This window comes from Drosophila biarmipes, chromosome 2L, assembly GCF_025231255.1.
Source record: "Drosophila biarmipes strain raj3 chromosome 2L, RU_DBia_V1.1, whole genome shotgun sequence".
In the NCBI taxonomy this organism is placed as follows: Eukaryota; Metazoa; Arthropoda; class Insecta; order Diptera; family Drosophilidae; genus Drosophila; species Drosophila biarmipes.
In genome coordinates, this window is record NC_066612.1 from 14,741,379 (window position 1) to 14,758,838 (window position 17,460).

General features: G+C 43.2%; 6 protein-coding genes across 11 annotated transcripts; 4 read left to right on the forward strand and 2 right to left on the reverse strand.

Annotated features, from left to right (window-relative positions):
* Positions 1 to 64: 64 nt before the first annotated feature.
* On the reverse strand, positions 65 to 2,554 carry LOC127010630 (uncharacterized). The gene is made up of 2 exons (XM_050884922.1): positions 1,701 to 2,554; positions 65 to 83 (listed from the first exon to the last, which is right to left on the reverse strand). Exons 1-2 carry the CDS (start codon positions 2,051 to 2,053, stop codon positions 65 to 67), a joined length of 372 nt encoding a protein of 123 aa, XP_050740879.1. The 5' UTR covers positions 2,054 to 2,554.
* Positions 2,555 to 2,673: 119 nt separating this feature from the next.
* On the forward strand, positions 2,674 to 5,891 carry LOC108033952 (glyoxylate reductase/hydroxypyruvate reductase). 5 transcript variants are annotated; one of them, XM_044094136.2, is made up of 5 exons: positions 2,674 to 2,772; positions 4,014 to 4,433; positions 4,783 to 5,120; positions 5,185 to 5,310; positions 5,645 to 5,891. In XM_044094136.2, exons 2-5 carry the CDS (start codon positions 4,036 to 4,038, stop codon positions 5,761 to 5,763), a joined length of 981 nt encoding a protein of 326 aa, XP_043950071.1. In that variant the 5' UTR covers positions 2,674 to 2,772; positions 4,014 to 4,035; the 3' UTR covers positions 5,764 to 5,891. The 5 variants fall into 5 exon arrangements, with proteins under 5 accessions (XP_043950071.1, XP_043950070.1, XP_016964135.1 ...); XM_044094135.2 differs by having other exon boundaries at positions 2,725 to 2,772; positions 4,005 to 4,433; XM_017108646.3 differs by lacking the exon at positions 2,674 to 2,772 and adding an exon at positions 3,606 to 3,862.
* Positions 5,892 to 6,430: 539 nt separating this feature from the next.
* LOC108033954 (glyoxylate reductase/hydroxypyruvate reductase) lies at positions 6,431 to 8,171 on the forward strand. 2 transcript variants are annotated; one of them, XM_044094137.2, is made up of 5 exons: positions 6,431 to 6,897; positions 7,171 to 7,502; positions 7,560 to 7,685; positions 7,750 to 7,874; positions 8,047 to 8,171. In XM_044094137.2, the coding sequence occupies exons 1-4, from the start codon at positions 6,494 to 6,496 to the stop codon at positions 7,866 to 7,868; spliced, it is 981 nt and encodes a 326-aa protein (XP_043950072.1). In that variant the 5' UTR covers positions 6,431 to 6,493; the 3' UTR covers positions 7,869 to 7,874; positions 8,047 to 8,171. The 2 variants fall into 2 exon arrangements, with proteins under 2 accessions (XP_043950072.1, XP_016964137.1); XM_017108648.3 differs by lacking the exon at positions 8,047 to 8,171 and having other exon boundaries at positions 7,750 to 7,948.
* LOC108033953 (glyoxylate reductase/hydroxypyruvate reductase) lies at positions 8,053 to 9,703 on the forward strand. The gene is made up of 5 exons (XM_017108647.3): positions 8,053 to 8,188; positions 8,330 to 8,739; positions 8,803 to 9,140; positions 9,200 to 9,325; positions 9,514 to 9,703. The coding sequence occupies exons 2-5, from the start codon at positions 8,339 to 8,341 to the stop codon at positions 9,630 to 9,632; spliced, it is 984 nt and encodes a 327-aa protein (XP_016964136.1). The 5' UTR covers positions 8,053 to 8,188; positions 8,330 to 8,338; the 3' UTR covers positions 9,633 to 9,703.
* A 27-nt stretch (positions 9,704 to 9,730) lies between these two features.
* LOC108033373 (intraflagellar transport protein 80 homolog) lies at positions 9,731 to 13,765 on the reverse strand. The gene is made up of 6 exons (XM_017107691.3): positions 13,619 to 13,765; positions 13,102 to 13,558; positions 12,738 to 12,965; positions 12,301 to 12,680; positions 11,710 to 12,237; positions 9,731 to 10,349 (listed from the first exon to the last, which is right to left on the reverse strand). The coding sequence occupies exons 1-6, from the start codon at positions 13,753 to 13,755 to the stop codon at positions 9,752 to 9,754; spliced, it is 2,328 nt and encodes a 775-aa protein (XP_016963180.1). The 5' UTR covers positions 13,756 to 13,765; the 3' UTR covers positions 9,731 to 9,751.
* A 2,512-nt stretch (positions 13,766 to 16,277) lies between these two features.
* On the forward strand, positions 16,278 to 17,147 carry LOC108033523 (uncharacterized). The gene is made up of 2 exons (XM_017107868.3): positions 16,278 to 16,464; positions 16,519 to 17,147. The coding sequence occupies exons 1-2, from the start codon at positions 16,390 to 16,392 to the stop codon at positions 17,041 to 17,043; spliced, it is 600 nt and encodes a 199-aa protein (XP_016963357.1). The 5' UTR covers positions 16,278 to 16,389; the 3' UTR covers positions 17,044 to 17,147.
* Positions 17,148 to 17,460: the final 313 nt, after the last annotated feature.

The window sequence follows — 17,460 nt, forward strand, 5'->3', positions numbered from 1 at the left end:
GCCCTTGACATTCGCCCTTAACCCTGAAGTGATGGGGGGCTATGTAGGTGATTACCACTAATGGTCAGTCGTAAGAAATGTATCTTGTAAAAGTAAAATAAATTCACTCAATACTTTATATAAGGTCAATTAGGTAGTATTTGCAAACTTTAATTATAAAGTTATAATTTAAATTTGAAAACAAACATTTTATCATTTATTACTTCATATTGAGACATATATCTTTATGACATAAAACTAGAAATGAATATAAACCGTTTTAAAAACCAAAAGAGCCATTCGAAATGATAACGGTTTATATTTAATAGCATACTTTTAGCCACAAATTTAGTATGCATGAAGTACTTAACTACTAGTAGTTTCTGTGTCACGCCTGTTAATAACTACAAGCTTGCATCTTGGGGATCCACACTAAAAATCTACATTTCTGTTGAAAGACCCAATATACATAACTGTGTGTGCTTGGGGGGTTAAGATAATGCCGAAGAGAGGAGATCGAGAGCGGTGCCTGCTTGAGGTAGCTTTCGCCGCAGTTACATTTTCACCGTTACTTCTCCGCCCTTATCTCTCCTCTCTGACGCTCCATCTCCTTCCGCCTCTCTCTCTCTTTGCCCCACACACTCTCTCTTGGGCGGCTGTCTGCTGTCATCAGTTTCTGATGGCTTGTTCGCCAAACCGCAGTTTAGCGCTGGCAATGCCGGCGGCAGCAGACGTAACGGTAAACGACAACGCCCCGCCGCGACGTCCAGGCGAGCCACAACAAAAACAAAGAAAAAAAGCGATAGCGATAGCCACGACAACGGTCGCGTCTGATAGACAGCTGTCTCCAATTGGAATGTTGTCTCCCGGTTACGTCAGTCAAAATGACGCATCGTGTTTTGGTACCAGGAAAGCATAAAAGCGAGAAAAGCGGACAATATGCGACGCCCTGCCGCTGCTCGGCTGACGCTCTACCGCTGGAGCGCGCAAGAAAATCACCACGAAACAAAAGAACAAAGCACGAAGAAAATAAAGCGTAGTGGGGGACGGAAAAAAGCAAACACACACGACGCAGCGTCACGACAACAAAAAAATCCACCCTCGCACCAAGCGCCAAAGACTTGGTTCGTGTTTTCCGTTTCGCTTTCAATTAGGCAAAGTGCAGTGTCTGGGCCAAGTCGCCGCAGGAAGAGGAAGAGCCAACACTTTCAGTGCAGGCAACCTGTATACATATGTATGTATTCGAAAACAACAGAAAACCCCAAAACCACATGTGTATGTAAGTACCTACGTGTACAAACATCAGTGGTGGCAGCTTAAAAGCAGCTAAATGACTTGTATTATTAGCTTACTTTCTGATTAGAAAGACAAGTATCATTATAAAATAATAGCTTTACTTAAAAGTTAATTTAAGTAGGAAAAAAAGAAGACTCGGTACTTCAATAGCCACCTAAAGGTATGTTTTTTTAAGCTCGACGTATACTTGATGCCAACATTTATATTAAAACATATTTTATAAATTTGTAATATCTTGCCGGTAAACATATTAAACCACAAGTAACAAATAATTTTTAAAGAATTCAAATTAGCTAAGACTAGGTTTGCTTATGCTGCTTGGAAGTAGGCAATACTTCCAATGTTACGTATACGCAATGCCAAATGTATAGATACTTTTGTTGTACAAAAAGCGAAATATATCAAAGATGGCTTGATAGCCGCACCTAGCTTGTTTCAAGCCAAGGGCGCAGAACTGGCGGCGACGCTGACGCCAACGCGAACGGTTCTTGCCGCCGCTTTCACACAGACAAAAAAGTCCAACCAGAAAAAGGGGGACGGCGGCGAAGTGAGCGAGTCTGCGTCGGCCGTCGCTGAGCGCCTGCTGCTCTGCGGACAAAATTTGAGCAGATCCGCTCACAAAAAAACGCACGGAACTGCGAAATAGTGCTGGTCGCTTAGGTTGTAGGTTCCACAACGTTCCAACCGCCTCCGGTGCTCCAGCTCCGCGGCCAAATGGCTCCACTGCTCCTCCAGTGGCTCCAGCGGCGGTGGTGCCCATTCCAATTGGAAATTGCATGCGAGCACATGGGAAAAGTCCCCAACTGGTATTTCGAGCAGGCGCGCAGCTTTCCCAACTGCTCACCCCCTTGAAGAGTTCCGCTTGCGTCTCGTTCGCACCGATAAGAAGCAATGGCACAACGCAGCGAGATAAGCAGCTGGAAAGGGACAGACTGAGGGCTGGGGGCAGGGCGCAGTGTGCAACGAGAGAAAGGGACGGCAGATCGCGGATCTAATCAGAAGAGAGACTAAGAGAGTCTTCGATCGTGCGGCTGATAAGGTGCTGATAACACGGGAATGACTGTTAATATAATATATGTATTTATACCTCAATCATTTTTTCCCGTGGTAAAAACAGTAGGTTCCTGAGATTTGCGTATTATAGTATTGTTTATAGGATGATATATAGTTTAACTTCAAAGATTTATAAGCTTATTTTTTGAATTTGTATGAATAACATAAGATAGGTATATTATATCTACAATACGTCACATCTCTATGCCCCTAAAGTGATTTTACCGCACCTCTTTTACCTATTAATTTATAAAAATCCCTAACTAAGTTTACCCCCAAAATTATTTTCATCAAAAATTATCTCCTATTAACTCTTTTTTTCGGAACTGATAATTTGTTTGCGATATGAGTTGGCCCTATATAAGGCTTAAGCTTCGAGTTTCGATCATTCAGTCGTGCGGCAAACGCAAAGCTGAAAAGTATTCTCGTTCTATAGATCTCACGGTAAGAGTGCAAAAACGAGAAAATACATCAAGAGAAAGCATTAAAGTGGTCGAGAGAAATTAAAAGAGCTTTTATTAATTGACTTGTGAAAAAAGTTTTAGTTCATTTTTCGCGTCGTGCGAGTTTGGTAACAGAGATTTTTGTAGTGTAAAGAATATATAGTTGGAAAATATTAATTCTCTTACGGCCGTTGCTGCTGTAAACCCCTTTAGTTAAGAGAGTCTTTAAGAGTGATAGTTCGTTCTTCTGTGACATTGAACACAATTGTAATTAGTATCAAAACTCAGTGTGGGTTTTTTCCATTCCCCCCCATAAACAATGCGAAAAAAGCATCAAATTGTCAAAAGTGTTGCGGGAGTCGTGGACAAGTGATTAGATGTCAGCATATCCGAATGGTTTTGCTCTCGGAATTTCGCCATAAATCTTGGGGGTCTCAAGTGTTGAGATAACGATTGAATAACCCTAATGACTTTGAGCGTGGGACTTACTCATTTTTTATTAAATCCAAAGTGCTAAGAAATATAATTTAAAAAAGTGCACAAAGTTCCACTGAAAAAATTGTCAAAATGTTCATGCACTCTTGTCTCAAAAAGTTACAATAGATTTAAAATATTTTGCTTTAATTTAACTTAATTTTAATTACAAATTATGTAATCAAATTTCCACTGAACCAATTGTCTCCAAATTTAATTCAACAAGTTTATTTTTTTCAATTATTGCTGGTTAAAAGCTTTTAATTTGATCTTATATTGAGTCGATTGGAAAAGATACACTTCATTTTATTTTAGGCGTAACTTTTTTTGGTTCCTAAAATAACTTGGTCAACTTCTTTGTTTCAACGAGAATCCCCTCCCTATAAAAGCTAAAATATATCTTTTCCCGCCGCCTTTCCAATAAATTCTTAAACCAGTTTGGCGTCTTATACGCCGTGGAAGAGAGCTGAGATCGAAGTCAGCTGAGAATTCCCAGGTGGAGGAAGAGGTAGAGCGCGGATTATAATGCTAAGCAGGTTCATTGGTTTCTCGGCTGCGATCGTGGGTCGCAGCAGCCGGAGCAGCGGCCTTCCGTCCGCGTCGCTCTTTAAAGCCGGGTGCGTATGCCGCTTGGGGCTCAGTTGCTCGCGAAACTCGACTGCGACCGCAACGCTCCAGGATGAGATCGATAGCTCAGCTCTTGCTACCACTGATCGTGGCCCTGGCCATCGCCGACACTAATGCCTCCCTCCCGCGCAGGGGCAGCAGCAGTCAGAGTCAAAACCGCACCATGTCCACTGAGAAGGCTTTCAAGGTCCTGGTGACCCACCCCGAGGTTCCCCAGGAGGGCATCGACCTGCTCAAGCAGAACTGCGAGGTCATCCAGGTGCAGAGCGTTCCCACCAACAGGGCGGAACTGCTGGAGAAGATCCGTGGGGTCGACGGCGTCCTGTGGGGCGGACACGAACCCCTCAACGCCGAGGCCCTCGACGCCGCCGGTCCCCAGCTGAAGTCCATCTCCACCATGTCGGCGGGCATCGACTACGTGGACGTGCCGGAGGTCAAGAGGCGCAAGATCCCGCTGGGCCACACGCCCACCGTCCTCAACACCGCCGTGGCCGACTTGGCCGTGGGTCTCCTGATCGCCGCCAGCCGCCGCTTCCACGAGGGACGCAAGAAGATCGACAAGTGAGTGCTAAATCCAGTGATGTTTTTAATAATTCACGAAGCTACCTAGATAAAATTATAATTTCTAAGCCCTAAAGGCATTTACAATCGTTTGATTCCGATAAAAATAAGATAAAGAGTAATATAATAGTTAAACAACATAAAATTAAGGAATAAAAGGTAAAAAAACTAAAAAGTTTAAAACTCAGTTCTTATTCAAAGAATCATAAAAAAGATCCTTTTTCATAAAGTTTTTATTATATTGTTTGTTTTTTTCTATATTTAAAATTTATTTATTTTTCGTTTATTTTAAATTTTATTTTTTATTTTTTTTTCATTTCCTATCTTTTTATTACACTTCCTTCGACAGTGACCAGTGGGAGAACTACCACCTGAACTGGCTGCTGGGCCAGGACATCCGCGACTCCACCGTGGGATTCTACGGCTTCGGAGGCATTGGCCAGGCCATTGCCAAGCGCCTGTCCGGGTTCGACATTGACAAGGTGCTGTACACCACCCGGCGGCGCGTGCACAAGGAGATCGAGGAGGAGTTCAACGCCAAGAAGGTCGACTTCGATACCCTCTTGGCCGACAGCGACTTCATTGTGATCGCCTCCCCCCTGACCAAGGACACACAGGGCGTGTTCAATGCCACCGCCTTCAACAAGATGAAGCAGACGGCTGTCCTGATCAACATCGCCAGGGGCAGTAAGTTTTCAGTGGCTATCGACCTTTTGGCAGATCCTAAAATTGGTTGCTCTAACCCCCGCAGAAATTGTCAACCAGGATGACCTCTATGAGGCCCTCAAGTCGAACCGAATCTTCTCCGCCGGCCTGGACGTCACGGATCCGGAACCCCTGTCCCCCAAGGACAAGCTGCTGACGCTTGACAATGCCGGTGAGTGGGGCGGGCAATCAAAATAATTTCGGTCTATTGATATCAGTGTGACTTGCCGTTGAGGCCCCCTAGGAAATACTCGTTTTCTGCCCGTCTTATCAGCTCAGAGATTTCGTCTTATCTGTGTAGTGGTTGAAACTGTCTAAAAGTATTTCGGTGAGATTTCATTAAGGTTTCTTGAAGGTTACCAAGAAGAATAGGTTATGGTTTTATCATATTTTACGTCCTCGTACCCTTTCATGTTCGTCTTTTTGGTGACTTGTTAGAACTGGTTATCTTCCTACGCTTTATCGTATCTCAAACTAACCGCTTGCTGTGTTCTGCCAACTTTCAGTTGTCCTGCCCCACATTGGCTCCGCCACGAAGCGCACCCGTGCCGATATGTCCACCATTGCTGCCCACAACGTACTCCGCGGCTTGGCCGGGGAGCCCATGCTGTCGCCCGCCTACTAGGAAACTGGAATGGGAAATCACTTTTAGCTTCGACTGGTGTGGGAAGCCAGCTCAGTGAGGTGTGAAAGGCCACCGACGACCTTGGTGTGCTGATGGATGTAAAAATAAAAATTATAATTGGAAAACAAGTGTTTGCAGTGCAAAGTGCTTCATTTAAATGTGGTTAGTCATTGGGTTCAGGGGTGGAAAATGTTGATACCCTTGCGTTCAGTCGAAGGTGCTTACCATTCGATGTTATCAATTGGCTGAATACTACTCGCTAAGCTAGATTGAGCTCTTATCTTTAATTGAGATTATCGAGCACACTTTAAAAATTAATTTTATAGGTTGTAAGCTTAAAAACCCTTTGTGGCAATTATTGGTAGTTTAGCTTTAAAAAGGAAAATCACATAAAAACATTTAGGTAAGTTTGAAACATTTTTTTAAATATTGTAATACCGCTTGAAGTAAAAATAAGTCGTTCTGCAAAAAATATAAACATTTTTTATACATTTAAACATTTATCTATCTTGGGTGAAATTTACGAAACCTGAGAATAAAAACCTCTAATAAACTCTATAATTCGCATGCCAAAGTAAGAGTACATCCAAGAGCAAAGCCGCAGCTTAGAGAGGGCGAACAGAAAAAGCTTGAGAACGTTTTTAGGTGAGGAAATTTTCACCGGGCAGTTTGTGGCTGCAACCGACCGCAGACAGTTGACCGCTAAATCCTACAGATATTTTCCCTCGATATGTCTCGAGCTACAAGTGCCTTCAAAGTGCTCGTCTCGCATCCGAATGTTCCAGCTGCGGCTCTGGAGCTCCTTCGATCCCGCGGGGCGGAGACCATCATCTGCCAGAGTGTGCCGCCCTCGAGGGAGGAGATCCTGAAGAAGGTGCCTGGGGTGGACGCCATATTTTGGGCCCACTATCAGCCCCTGAACGCTGGAATTCTGGATGCTGCCGGACCGCAGCTGCGCTGCGTGAGCACCATGTCCTCGGGACTCGACTACGCAGACATTCCCGAGTTCCAGAGGAGGCAGATCCCCCTGGGTCACACCCCCGGGGTGGTGAAGAACTCGGTGGCCGATCTCGCCATCGGGCTGATGATTGCGGCCGGTCGTCATTTTCACGCCGGACGCACCGAAATCGAGAGGTGAGAACAGCTGATGGGGGCTTTGGCACTAAAAGCTTTTACTGAAGCTTTTCTTATAAGGGTTGCCAACTACCCATGAAGTATGCCCTTTCCAGGAGAATTCTTTATTTCCTGGAATCTTGATAGGTATCTTAAAAATGTTTAGGTAAATACTAACCATTTAAAACATTAAGTTATACTATAACCATTCAAATAGTTTTGAATTTAATTCTAAGAATCTAACTATTTGAAAAGCGTTTTAACCATATTATATATAACAACAAAATCCTCCAGATCCCTATGGAAAGTGGAGCAGATCAACTGGATGATGGGTCAGGAGATCCGCGATTCAGTCATCGGTTTCTTTGGCTTCGGCGGCATCAGCCAGGCCATTGCCAAGCGGTTGCAGTGCTGGGATGTGGCCAGGATCATCTACCACACTCGCACGCGCAAGGAAAACGACAAGGACTTCAAGGCGGAGCACGTGCCCTTCGAGACCCTCCTGAAGGAGAGTGATTTCCTAGTGGTAGCTGCTCCGCTCACAAGCGAAACTAGGGAAAAGTTCAATGCCAAGGCTTTTGAGCTAATGAAAAACACCTCGGTGTTTGTCAATGTGGCCAGAGGGGGTAGGTTCCTGATAAAGTTGATTTCAATTTTAGGCTTACATAATTCTCTATTTTCAGGTCTTGTAAATCAAACAGATTTGCATGATGCTCTGACCACTGGCAAGATTTTTGCCGCTGGCTTGGATGTCACCACTCCGGAACCACTGCCTGCCGATAGTCCTCTTCTTAAGCTGCCCAATTGCGGTGAGTGGAGAGCGAGTCCTTGGTTCCTTATAGACTTCAACTGGTTTACTTTACATTTTTATAGTTATCCTGCCCCATATGGGCACCCAGACAATGAAGACTACGATTGAGATGAGTTTGCTCGCCGCCAACAACATCTTGAATTGCATCGAGGGAAAGCCAATGATAAGGCCTGCCTACTGAGAAAATGTAAGAAACTGCCGACACCTTTTAAAAAATAATAACAACAATAAATGAAAATTATTCAAAAACGTTCAAATAAATTGCAAGTTTAGTACTCTTTGATTTTAGCATTAGAACATATTCTGTGTTATCACTTTTCATAGAAAGTGTTTGTAAAAGCTTTCCATTTTGTTGTCAGCTTTTCAGGTGATAAGTGCTTGGCATATCTGAAATTCTATAAAAGAGTGCCACCACAATCTGTAGTTTGTCAGTCGTCAAACAAACTCGGAGCAGCAGTCGTCAGTGCTAACAAATAATTTCGCCTATTTAAGAGTTTCGAAGTGAGTTAAGAGAAAAAGTTGAATTGCTCGCAAGAGAAGAGATTATTTTGGAAATCTCTGCACAGCGATTATCTATCAAGTGCTCCCCGTGACACTAGTAACTACTTTACCTATCAAATGATATCTATTTCGTCATTAAAGCACCCAATTATGTCCACAAACAAGCTCTACAAAGTGCTGATCGCGCATACCGATGTTCCCCCCGAGGGCATTGAAATCTTGAAGGAGACATGCGAGGTCCTTCAGGTGACGAGTGAGCCCCCTCAAAACCGGGCTGAGATTCTGGAGAAGATCAAGGGCGTGCATGCGGCCATTTGGGGCGGTCGAGACATCCTTAATGCCGAGACTCTAGATGCCGCCGGTCCGCAATTGAAAGCCGTGTCCACCATGTCCTCGGGCATCAACAATGTCGATGTGCCGGAGCTCAAGAAGAGGGGCATTCCCTTGGGAAGCACTCCTGCGATGCTGACAGTGGCGGTTGCCGATTTAACTGTGGGTTTACTAATCGCCGCAGCTCGGAGATTTCAAGAGGGCCGAAGGAAGATCGACAGGTAGTAAAGGATTTATATTGTAAAGGTTTTATTAGATAATATATTCCACTTTTGCCATTCTAGTGACAACTGGGACAAGGACCACCTGGACTGGATGCTGGGCCAGGACATTCGAGACTCCACCGTGGGTTTCTACGGCTTTGGAGGCATTGGCCAGGCGGTGGCCAAGCGTTTGTCCGGATTCGATATCGACCGTGTGCTGTACACCACCCGGAATCGTGTTAGTGAGGAGATCGAGAGGAAGTTTAAGGCCAGTAAGGTGGATTTTGATACCCTCTTGGCGGAAAGTGATTTCCTGGTCATTGCTTCGCCGCTTAACAAGGACACTCAGGGCTTGTTCAATGCCAGTGCATTTAATAAAATGAAGAAAACAGCTGTGCTGGTCAATGTCGGAAGGGGCAGTAAGTTGTTATGTTTATATTTAAAGAATTATCATAACTATTTGATTTCCGTCTTCAAGAAATTGTCAACCAGGATGACCTTTACGAAGCCTTGAAATCGAAGCGGATCTTTGCAGCTGGCTTGGATGTCATGGATCCTGAGCCTCTCCCATCCAAAGACAAATTACTGGCGCTAGACAATGTTGGTAAGTATTCTTCGTTATTTTTATACTCGTTTTTAGAACTAAAGATTTATTGTTTTTTAAACTTGTTGAGATACCCGTTTCAATCTTTCGGGTTGATTATTTTGACAACCCCTGGCACTTTAAGTTCTTATCTTCCCAGTTTCATTATCATAGGCACTTAACATATTTTTTCGGTTCTTCTCGTACAGTGGTCACTCCGCATGTGGGCTATGCTACCAGGAGAACGCGTATCGATGCTGCCACCTTGGCATCTCAAAATGTGCTTCGAGGATTGGCTGGTGAGCCCATGCCGTCACCCGCCTACTAAAAAGGATCAGACTATGTAATATGTTTCAATAAGTTCCTAAAAATTAAAAATACTTTAAGAAAGTTTAAAAACTATTTAATTAATTTATACATTGGGGAATGTTTAAGGGTGCATTACTTTCATTCACTTGGAGTATCAGCCTCTTCCTTAACTACATAAGGCAGGTAGAGTGGATCCCACTCCTCCCGCTGCAGGGCCTTGAGATACTTGATTCTCTCCTGCAGAACCCTTGGCATCAGGTCCGGCTCCTCCGACGTGTGTTTCTGGGAGATTTCCAGGGCTCTCCGCCAGTTGTGCATCCGCAGAGCCAGGCCCACGGCCTGCTCGATTTTCTTGCCATGCAGCAGGATCGTCTCCGCCTCCAGATTCCTGCCCAGCATCAGTGAGTTCTCGGCCATCTGCTCGGCACTAGAGGGCGTCAGGGTCTTCAGGTGCTGCAGGTAGCTCACCTTGTCGATCTGCAGGGCCGCCGAGTAGGCCTCCTCGCTGATCTGCAGCTGGTGCTTCCTAGTGGCCACCGCCGCCAGGGTGGCCCACAAGCTGGCATGCTGGCCCATGCGGCAGATCTTCAGCGCCTGCTGCCACTGGCCCTCGAGGAGGGCGCGATGCAGGACCTCGCAGTACATGTTTACGTTGACCGGGAGCAGGGCGCCGGCGCAGCGAAAGGTGACCACCGCATCCTCGAAGCTCTCGATGGTGATGTTCTTGCCAAACTCCCTACAAGAGAGGTTGTGTTTTAGCATAACTAATGCGTACTAAACTAAACTTTAATCAATAATGTATTTACAATTTTCTAATATTGGGTCAAATTTGAAATCAATTCCAAAAAATCGTGATAATTATTTAAAATAAGAAACAATACATCACCAGAAAGTTGGAATCAATTGCGATGTTAATTGTACATTAAATATCTAGGAGCCAGTTTTTTCTAATATAGCTTTTACTCTACAAGAAACGGGTATATAAATTATATAGGCCACGTTTAATTAAATAATTTGAAATATGTATTGATAAATTTAAACAAATTTATAATAGTTTTTTAACAAAAACATTTTACTTTCAAAGAATTATAAATCTAATGTAGCTTTGAGTACCCTGGGTAATCCTTTTTCCACTATTCTAAATGAATAAAATAAGCACGAGGTATATCTTCGTCGCAGTGCTAGGGGCTATCCAAGACTAATTCGTTCCACAGGCGTAATCATTTGGCTTACACGACCTTATACAACAGCCTGTTAGCTGAAGTAGCTATGCGCCACAACTAAGCGATGGCCCGACTCAAGTGGATAATTTGGCTGCAACTTATAAGTATTTTTTGTGGTTAGTAACTTACATTATTTTTTTGGTTCATGCCAATAAATAACAAAACCAATACTTCTTCAATAAGCTTTTCGACTTGCTGAACTCAAAAGCATGCCCGATGCCGCTAAGCAACGATTTCACAAGGCTGTTTCCAGTGTCGGAAATTTGCTTAAAGTCGGATCCATAAGTTTAGAGAATCTTGGTAAAGCTGTATCTAACATGAACAGCATTCCAAAGGACATAGCACAAACTATCAAGGATGTATTCAAAGTAGGGCAAACAGAAAATGACCAAACTGCTTCCGACCCACTCTGTGCAAGGGGCAGTATTTTGTGTAAAATCAAGAGTGTTTTCAGGTTGGATAAAACTACATCTACAAAGCAACCGATGTGAGTGCTCAGCACTTTTGTTTTATTAAAGCTTGTGAGCTTCCACAATAAGTGGCCAGTCCTCGATCCTTTACTGATCTTTTCGGAGTTACCATTCATCGACTCCATTAGAATAGATACTTTGTTTAGCTAACAAAAGGTATTTACTTGTGTACACCTGGTCGGAAATTAACTTTTCCCTTCTGGGATATTTGTGAAAAAGTTTAAAAAAAATTGTAAAACCTAAAAATAAAAATAATTGCTGTTATGTGAAATACAATGTCTAATAAGGACCGTGTGTTGGTGTAATTTGATTTTTCTAGAATATTTCTTTGACATTGATTTTACTTAGGCTTAGGCTATATACCTTTCTGGTTAAGTGGTTAATATTTAATAAGGTTACTCACGCCGTATCCAGTGTAACGGTGGTGAGGGCAATGATTGTGGGATCGGCAGCCCCTTCCCCGGGACAATACCAGATGCTGTAGCAGGAGTCGTGCACTCCCACCAGGATGTTTGTCTCGCTGGCCCACATAATCGAGGTGAGCTGGGTGCCGATCTTGTAGATCTCGTCAGTGCGCTCGCCACTCAGACTGCGGGTTCCGCTGACGAAAAGCTCTCGATTCGAGTCGATGAAGGCCACAAACTGATCATCTGAAGTTCCCGCTCGGCAGGCCGCGATTTCGGCCAGCTGCTGCTTGGCCTTCAGGGAATGGGGCTCATACTGTCGCGAAGCACCTGGGATCAGATCGAAGAGGTGCAGCAAAGTGGGATCAGAGTTATCCCTTACGGCCAGGACATCGAGGCCCAAGGATAGCGAGCGCCAGGTGAGCAGAGGAATCTGTGCCTGGGAGCCCGGATATCGTGGATTGAGGTGCAAACGGCCCGTGTAGGTGTACACCCATATCGATGAGGCATCCAAGATCATAAAGTACCTGAAATATAAGGCGAATAATTCAGTTATCTAATGAAAATGTAATTTATCTTATGTTACTTACTTCTTGCCCACTTCAATTACCCTTGTATCGTTCCTTCCATCGATAATAATCGGCGTATTGATGTACTTCTCGTTGTAGATGTGCACTTGGTGGGTGGTGGCCACCACCAGGTGACCATAGCCCAGTCCGAAATTAACCACTCGCTGCGGAAAGTCCAGCATATCCTGGCTGCCAGTGGCAATGTTCTTCAGGGCAATCGACTTGCGACTCTTAGTGGTGGCCTTCAGGTTTCTGGAGATTATCTGCTGCTCGATGGCATAGGCCACAATCAACTGACCCGTGGATGTGCCACAGGCCACTTGGGTGCCATCGGCCGACCAGGACAGGTTAAAGAAGGAGCCCACAACCGGAGTGGTGAAGCGAGCGCTGTCATACGTCCACTGAAAGGAAATTTATCAGATGTAGCATATAGCACTCTAATCCTGACAAGGACTCACGCCGTTGCTGTGGCACAACTTGAGCAGATTGAATGTGCCCACCAGCAGGAATTCCTTTTCGGGATTGAAGGCCACACTCGTGATGGCATACTCCTCAGCGGCACTGGTAAAGAGGTTAGCTCCCTGGGCATCCCAGATCTTAAAGCGAAAGTCCTCGCCTCCGGAGGCTATGACGTTGGATTGCGTAGACCAGCTGAGGGAGAGCACCAGGCCATCATGGGCACGCCACTAAAAAGGTTGAATTAAAATATATTTTATTTATATATTTTAAATATTTTATTTCCCAAAAGAAACAGAAATCAATACAATCAATACCAAATAATAGTAATCCTAAAGTAATTTTATAGATTTTCTTTGTACTTACCCTAATGAGCTTGCTGTTGGCCGCCAGTGGCTTGATGGATATGTGTCCGCCCTGGCAGAATACAATGGAGGTGGAGTTGGGAGCCCAGCGAGCGCAGTGGATGGCCTCCTCGTTCTGCACCACCGTGGATCGCAACATCCCCGATCGCGACCAGATCTTGATCACACCATCCTCGCCGGCGGTGAGAAGTCCGGCTCCATCGGGACTCCAACGGCCGGAACTTATGGCAGCTCCGTGGGCGGAAATGCTCCGCTCCACCCGGGCACTTTTGTTGAGGATCACGAACCTTCCATCGTTGCTGCAGATTAGCAGGTTGTCACTGCCCTTGCCACCGCCACTGCTCCTGCCGCCCAAAAGCAGCCAGTGCAGATCCGTGGGCACAAAGTCATCGGGCAGCTTGGCCACCTCCACAGAGTCTCGGCTCACATCGCTCCACTTGAGGATCTGGTGGTCGTCGCTGTGGGAAAATGTACATTATTCACTGCCCATTTAAAACTGTCAAAATTCAGCCACTAACCTCACAAAATAGATCTCCTCGTTGCTGCTCCAATCCACACAACTGAGTGGATAGTTGGTGGCCTTTTGGCTCTCCTCCTCAGAAGCCTCTGAAGTAGTTACTGAGTTTTTCTTGCAGACCTTCGTTTTTAACTTCATTCCGGCAATGTATTTTTCAAATGAAAAACAAAACACATTCTTTGTTTGGGCTAAGCCTTATGGTTGTCAGGGTGATTTAATTTAAGTGTAGCATTCGGTTGCCATGGAGATCAGGTTGTGGTATTGACTAAAAGGTTGTGATATGGGCTGAAACGGTTTTCCCTTACGTGATTCAGTGTCTTCAAATTTTTTTTATCGTAAGTGACATTTCTTAATTATATCTTAGGCTTTAATTGTTTCTTGTATTTAATTTTTTAAATATTTTGACAGAATTTTACACAATTTAATTTTTAATATAAAATATAACTTTGTATTTTAATTTAAATAAATCTTAAATGATCTCATCATTAACTGTTGTTGTATTAACAATCATACCATCATCTTTCTGGGATATTTAACATTTTAAATATCTTAATTACGAGTAATTAACATTTTGAAGCCAGGCAATTGCCAATTTCCGCTTTTGTAATCAACGTTGTAAGCAAATTGTCTGAGATAAAAAAGAGCACTTTGAGCTGCGATTTTTTTGGAGTTGCCATGGAGCCCACCTATAATTAAAGTTTATTATTTAGTCAAGCAAGCGAAACTGTTTTCAGCCTCAATTTGCCATAATCATTGTCAGTGACTGAGACGCAGACGAGAATTGTTCGAGCAAACAAGATTCGGATGACGGAAATGCTAAATCGTGCCAAGATCAGATTAAAGGTAATTTTGATGGCTGGAGAAAATTTCCGGCAATTCATCAAACTGATTTTCGAATTTCTATTACATTATTTATAACCTGTCCTCTTAATTGCTGCCCTCAAATCGCTTTGAGCATAATGAACATAAGTTTCTTGAACACTAACTACCTTTAATCGATTTGCTGGGGCAGGTTCTAATTATTTTCTAATTTGTTGGCAGTCAACAAACGAATTTCGTCAATAAATCGGTAAAAACCTGACCAATCAGTGAAAGTAACCAGCGAGTCACTTCACACGTCATTGTCCAACTTTCCTGAGCTTGCATATCCACTCACTTAGGACAATCAATCTATTGGAGGGCTCCTTCCACCTTTATCTTTGGGTTTCTGCCTAATCATCCCCAATTTGATCGCAGGAGGCGTAGTTTATTGGGTTTCCTTCACCGAAGTGACACTTTTTATGTTCAATGAACTTTCTCAACTCATTTTTCATGTCCAAGTACTATATTGTATCTAAGAACTCACGCTTTATTTGTGTAAGGGAAAGTTTTTTGGGATTACTAGTGACTGACACAATGTAGACTCCTTCAATAGGGTTTTTTGGCCTGAGGTACTAGTGATTAGCCGATTATTTGTCTGGCCATTGAACTTGTCTTGGCTTTGGACAGCAATTGAGCTTAGGAAAAATTGTTTCGTAATTGTATGAAATTAGCCCGAAATGAAAACCAATATTTATTTTTTGTTTTTTCTATATTTATATTGTATTTTAATTAAAAAGAGGGAAAAGGTTCGAAATATTAAAGTCCAAATATCTTTAATTATTAATTAATGACGCTCAATTATAAATTCTTATAAAACAGTGTGTAATTCAATGTAAAATTTCATAAGCCCAATATTAAGTTTCCTTTTTCTCTAAGCTCGTATATGGAATATTTTGAAATGTGATTAAACTAACGTAAAATCCTCAAGGCTTCTCTCTTCTTTGGCTATAAAACGCATCTAATAAAACGTTTTCATAACTAACTCGTATCAGTTGGATTCGCACAAAAAGTCGTAACAAAATCCAGTTGTCGTTGACTAAACCGAACACAAGACAAACATCATTGAATTCGAACGCACTCGCTCAACCGCAGAGGCAATAAAAGACAAACCCCAAAATACCCACACTTTCCGACAGCAATTGAAAAAGCATAAAGTACGTGGAACATTTTTGGTTGCAAAGGAAAAACCCCTGCCAAATATTCCCCTTCAACCGAATGCGTTTCCTTATCAGAGAGTTGCACTTGATTAGACGGGCGACACTGACGGCCAAATCGAAGTGAATATTGAATATTGCACTGGAAAAGTCGGAGCAGAACCAGAGTGACGATGACGATTGAAACGGCGACGGTGGCTGCCATTAGGCGTCAAATGGTCCGGCAAAACACATCGACTGCAGTGCACAGTGGGTCAATACCGATTTTATCGCCACAAATAAATACGAAAAACTGCAGTAGTTACTGGTAGAATTTTTATGGTCAATATACCATATCATATATATATATATCATATTCATTTTGTAGTACTTAACAAACCGTTTCTTCTTCTGGTTTTTAAAGGTATATTATTATTTTAATTATTATTTTCTTTTCTTTTTGCATCGTATGTGATCTTCAAACAAGTTTACCATTTAAATAATCCCTTGTTGGGAGGGCTCATGGCCTATCTAGGATGTTATCCCCACTTTAACTAACAACCAGGATATTACTTTTATTAGTAGCACTCTCTAAACTTTGCAGTTCTAATCTATATATACAATCTGCTTAACAAAGCCAAATATCGTGATCATCTTAGCCTTAGAATAAAAGTCAGTGTGGCTTTACACAACTCCAACGTAAACACATTCTTACAGTTTTGCATAACGTTTATAATATTCAAAGCGATAAAATTCTAGTTTGTACTAAGACCAAACAATGTCGCTTCGAAATCAAGCAGATAGAGTGGAGATCGCAGGCTCTTCAAATTGGAGCCATGCTCAAGACGTGGTGGCAAGTATCTGGAAACTTAGAGTAAACTTATAGATATAAAAAAATACTCCTTAGGGGGAACCCAATGAGAACGTGGCTGTGGCGGCAGTAAGTCCTGTGGGAAGATCTCGGGGTCCTGCTGCCGCGTGGCTGGCCTCGACGGGTGCCACACCCCAACCCACTTTCCCAACGACTTCTGGCATATCCGATGCCTTCTACTCTGAAGGTCCCTCTTCGGCCTCGTTCACCTCTGTTTCGCCCAGATCCGCCGAGTCTGTGATGCCTCCTGTGGACCGCTCTATGTTTTCAAGCATTCTAAGGAGTTGCAACAGTTTGCTGGCCGAGCAGGGGAACGACATAGCTACCCTGGCCGCGGCTGAGGAGTTCTATGCCACCCTAACCAACGTGATTGAAACTGTAGGTCGCCTCACTGCGGCAACTGGTGCCAACCTGAGGGACAATCCCACCGATTCGGGATTATATAGGAAACTGGTATCGCATTTGGTGGATCTCGAATCTGTTAAAATCAAGGTGCAGGTTACCATGAGTAGGTTAAAGGAGCTGTCTGAGGAAGATCCTGTAGCGGAATCAAGTACCTAACCGAACGAATTCCACCGACTTTGGTTCGGCGCCTTAGTCAGTTGTTAGATAAAGGTTATAATATAGTTAATATATATATTTTGTTAATGGTAAAACGATAAATATTTCTTTGACTTAATTTCTTTCCAATTTTAATGAAATAAGGCATGGGTAAGGAGTATCTTATTACGCATTCTTCAAAAATTCGACTGTTTCGAAATGGCCACACCACTAGGTGGCGCTACCATACAGAAGGGTATGTGATAGTCGAGGCAATCAACTAGTGCTTCTATTTGAATTTTCTGTTATAAATATATCTCTTGCCACTAAGTTTGAAGGGATTAAAAATTCTTATTTCTGTTAAATATTTATATCCGCTAGGTGGCGTAACCATTGAGCAAATAAAGGTTAGAGTAAAGGGTATGTGATAGTGGAGGC